This window comes from Benincasa hispida, unplaced genomic scaffold, assembly GCF_009727055.1.
Source record: "Benincasa hispida cultivar B227 unplaced genomic scaffold, ASM972705v1 Contig179, whole genome shotgun sequence".
Classification (NCBI taxonomy): Eukaryota; Viridiplantae; Streptophyta; class Magnoliopsida; order Cucurbitales; family Cucurbitaceae; genus Benincasa; species Benincasa hispida.
In genome coordinates, this window is record NW_024064356.1 from 759,876 (window position 1) to 763,461 (window position 3,586).

At 31.4% G+C, this 3,586-nt stretch overlaps 1 protein-coding gene across 2 annotated transcripts; it reads left to right on the plus strand.

Annotated features, from left to right (window-relative positions):
* The first annotated feature begins 441 nt into the window (after positions 1-441).
* On the plus strand, positions 442-3,029 carry LOC120069029 (thaumatin-like protein 1). 2 transcript variants are annotated; one of them, XM_039020687.1, is made up of 3 exons: positions 442-696; positions 791-1,466; positions 2,694-3,029. In XM_039020687.1, the coding sequence occupies exons 1-3, from the start codon at positions 624-626 to the stop codon at positions 2,917-2,919; spliced, it is 975 nt and encodes a 324-aa protein (XP_038876615.1). In that variant the 5' UTR covers positions 442-623; the 3' UTR covers positions 2,920-3,029. The 2 variants fall into 2 exon arrangements, with proteins under 2 accessions (XP_038876615.1, XP_038876616.1); XM_039020688.1 differs by having other exon boundaries at positions 2,711-2,929.
* The last annotated feature ends 557 nt before the right edge of the window (positions 3,030-3,586 follow it).

Genomic DNA, 3,586 nt, shown 5'->3' on the forward strand with positions numbered 1-3,586 from the left:
GCTCTATTAAATTTAAAATTGAATTTTAAGTGTAAGAAGATTTTAAAGTTTCAATTTAGTGTTTAACATGTTTGTAAATTTAGAAAAATGTTAGAATATTATTGGATATAAACTAAAAAATGACTTATTAAAGGAAATTTAAAAGTTAAGACTTCTTTTTTTTCTTTAAAAGTAAAATTTATAGATTTTAAAATTTTGATAAAATAAAAAATTGAATTATTATATTTTTAAAGTTTAGAATCTAAAATAGACGGGTAAAAATCCTAACGAGTTATTTATCCATAAAATAGAAACTATTTTCCTTTTTTTTTTTTCACTAATTTCTTTAACACTACCATTTTTTTCCTTTCCTTTTTTTTTTTTTTAGTTTCAACTTTCCCCTTTCCCTTTTCTACATCAATTCTTCTCCCCCCAATTCTCTTTATATATACTCATTTTCATATCCATTATCAGAACTCTCTCCCACCGGACACAAAAACAGAGTCCCCACAACAAACAAGTTCCAATCCCAATACCCACTTCCATTTTCATCACCAAAATCCCACATTACTGAGAAAATAAGGGATAAAATCAGAAGTGTTGAGTGAAAAACAAAAAATAATTGAAAAGTTTTTTCATTTCTTATGGACTTGTTTGGGAATCAATCTGTTTCTTGTTCCATTTTCTTGGTCTTCTCTGTTCTCTTAATTTTCCATGGTAATTTGAATTTCAATTCTCTGTTGCTTTTTTGAGCTTTTGGGTTTTGATTGTTCATGTTTTTAGTAATATCCATTTCAATTTCTGATTTTAGGGGCTTTTGGAGCTAAATTTACATTTGTCAATAAGTGCGATTTTACAGTTTGGCCGGGAATTCTCTCCGGCGCCGGCAGCTTGAAGTTCGAAACCACTGGTTTCGAGCTTCGAAAGGGAAGTTCAAAGTCTTTTCAAGCGCCGGCCGGCTGGTCCGGTCGCTTCTGGGGCCGAACCGGCTGCAGCTTTGATGGCGCTGGCCGAGGTGCCTGTACTACCGGGGATTGTGGGTCCGGCGAAATTGAGTGCAACGGCGCCGGAGCCGCACCGCCAGCGACTCTGGCGGAGTTCACTCTTGGGTCCGGCGCATCATCGCCGGATTTCTACGATGTCAGCCTCGTCGACGGGTACAATTTGCCGATGATCGTTGAGGGGACCGGTGGAACAGGCGCCTGTGGGTCGACCGGGTGTGTAACGGACTTGAACCGGCAGTGTCCAGCGGAGCTTAAGGCGGAGAACGGTGGCGCGTGTAGAAGCGCGTGTGAGAAGTTTGGGACGCCGGAATATTGCTGTAGTGGCGCGTATGGTTCACCGGCGACCTGTAAGCCAACGAAGTACTCGGAGATATTCAAATCAGCTTGTCCACGATCGTATAGCTACGCCTACGACGACGCTACCAGCACTTTCACTTGCTCCGGCGCCGATTATACCGTCACATTTTGCCCTTCGTCTCCAAGGTACAGGAGATGAACCCATTTTTCAAATCAGCTCAATTTTGGATATTTATTTATTTATTTAAATTTGGGTTTATACTAATTTGCTCCTTTTACTTTTGGTTTTTTTTTGTTCATTTTAATCATTCTACTTTAAAAAATATTATTTTAGTATTTATACTTTTAACTTTGGTTCATTTTGGTCCATATATTTTAAAAATGTTCATTTTAATATTTTTAACTTGTTCATTTTAGTTCTTAAACTTTAAAAAAATGACATTTTTATCATTTAAAAGTAAAAATAAAGGGAGCAAAATGACAACTTTTTAAAAATAAGGACCAAAATGAAACAAAGTTGAAAGTACAATGATTAAAATGAATATTTTTAAAGTATAGGAATCAAAATGAACAAAAATTGAAAGTGTGAGAACCAAAATGAACAATTTGAAAGTGTAAAGACCAAAATAAATAAAAACTAAAAGTATAAGAACCAAAGTAGTATTTAAACCTATAATTCTATTTGCAAGTTTCTACATTTTCTTATCTATTTATTTTATTAATATTTTGAAAGCTAAACAAATAGTTTTTAAAGACATATTTTTATTTTAAAATTTGATAAGAGTTCAATTGTTTAATTGGCAAACGGGGCATAAGTTTTTTTCCCTCTTTCTTTTCTTTTTTCTTTTTTTTTCCCGTTTACTCAAACTACTTTTTACTTTCTATATATATATATAGTTTTTATTTATTTTAATCTCACAACTTTAAACAAAGATTCATTTGGACCATTTTGCAAAAAGATTCTAAACCTCAGAGAATATGTATTCTTTTCACTTGTAATTAGACATGTGATATGTTTTCTTTTATTTCATTGGTCATACTTTTTTTAAATGTCGCTATTAAGAATGGATGAAAATAGTATATATAATCAACTTGAACATCAATTGGTCGCTCCCATATTTTTTAAAATTTTAAAAGAAAGTATCACAATATTAATACTCTCTCCATTTTTTTTTCTAAAAAATCATTTTTAACAATTAATTATGGGATAGAGAATAAATTTTAAACCTTTAAGATGGTAATTGACAATAATCTGGATTAATTTAATTTTTTTAAAAGTTAAGAAAATAAAATTGACCTTTTAAAAGAGGAAGGTCATTGAAAAAGTATTAGGAATTTTGAGTAGTAAAATGATTCTAACCATTTCGTTCACTTGGAATTTACATAAAATTTAACTATTGATTCATTTTACAGCTTAAAATCATCAACAGATTCATCGCCAAGGACCGCGACGGGAACAGGGACGACAACCGCCGGGGCGGTGGAACAGACAACGTCGTTGCCTGAAAATTCATGGCTGGCAGATTTAGCCATTGGAGATTCAACCAGAACTCACCCAAATGATTTGTCTTTTCTTTTGTTTGTGTTAATTTTTGGAAGCTCTTTCTTCTTCTCATTTCTAGATTTCTTTTCATCTTAGCATAAAAATTTAATGTCTCACAATGAAGAGATGATGATTTTGGAGAAACAAATGGATTCAAATTTCATATCACTAAAAGAAAGCTCCATTTTGCTACCAATTTCAAGAACTATATTTGTGTATAAAAATATTCCAAGCATTATTTTTTACAAAAGGAATGCCTTTCCTAATCACCCTTTTTCTTTTGAATAAACCTATAGTAATGTGACCATTTTAATCATAATTTTGTGGCTATACTTGTTTAAAAAATGGAAGCATTAGCTTCGAATATGGATATATTTGAGTCATGATTTTCGTTCAAATATATCTCTAATATAGATTGTGATGGTCTATATTACTTTAACCTAAATAATTGTAATAGGACAAATTATCTCATAACTGTAATTTAAACATATTTTTATCATTAGATATGACATCTATGATCTATATCACACCTTTACCAAAAGAAACGAAACAAATATAACACTTTGACTTGATTAGTTACAACGAATGACAAAATAGAAATTATGTTAAACTACCATTTTGATCCTCAAACTTTGAAGTTTCTTTTTTTTTTTTCTTTTTTTTTTTTTGCTTTTTTTGCTTTGATATTGTTGATTAATTTTCAATTATACACCTATTTTCTTAACCCTTTTATTATTAAAACTGTAAAAAATTCTATTTTTTT

What these genes read in the sequence shown, in the direction of transcription:
- LOC120069029 (XM_039020687.1), top strand. Translation starts at nt 624, where the DNA reads ATGGACTTGTTTGGGAATCAATCTGTTTCTTGTTCCATTTTCTTGGTC. An exon ending in TGTTCTCTTAATTTTCCATG is followed by an intron (nt 697 to 790) that starts GTAATTTGAATT and finishes TTCTGATTTTAG; the next exon opens with GGGCTTTTGGAGCTAAATTT. An exon ending in TTTTGCCCTTCGTCTCCAAG is followed by an intron (nt 1,467 to 2,693) that starts GTACAGGAGATG and finishes TTCATTTTACAG; the next exon opens with CTTAAAATCATCAACAGATT.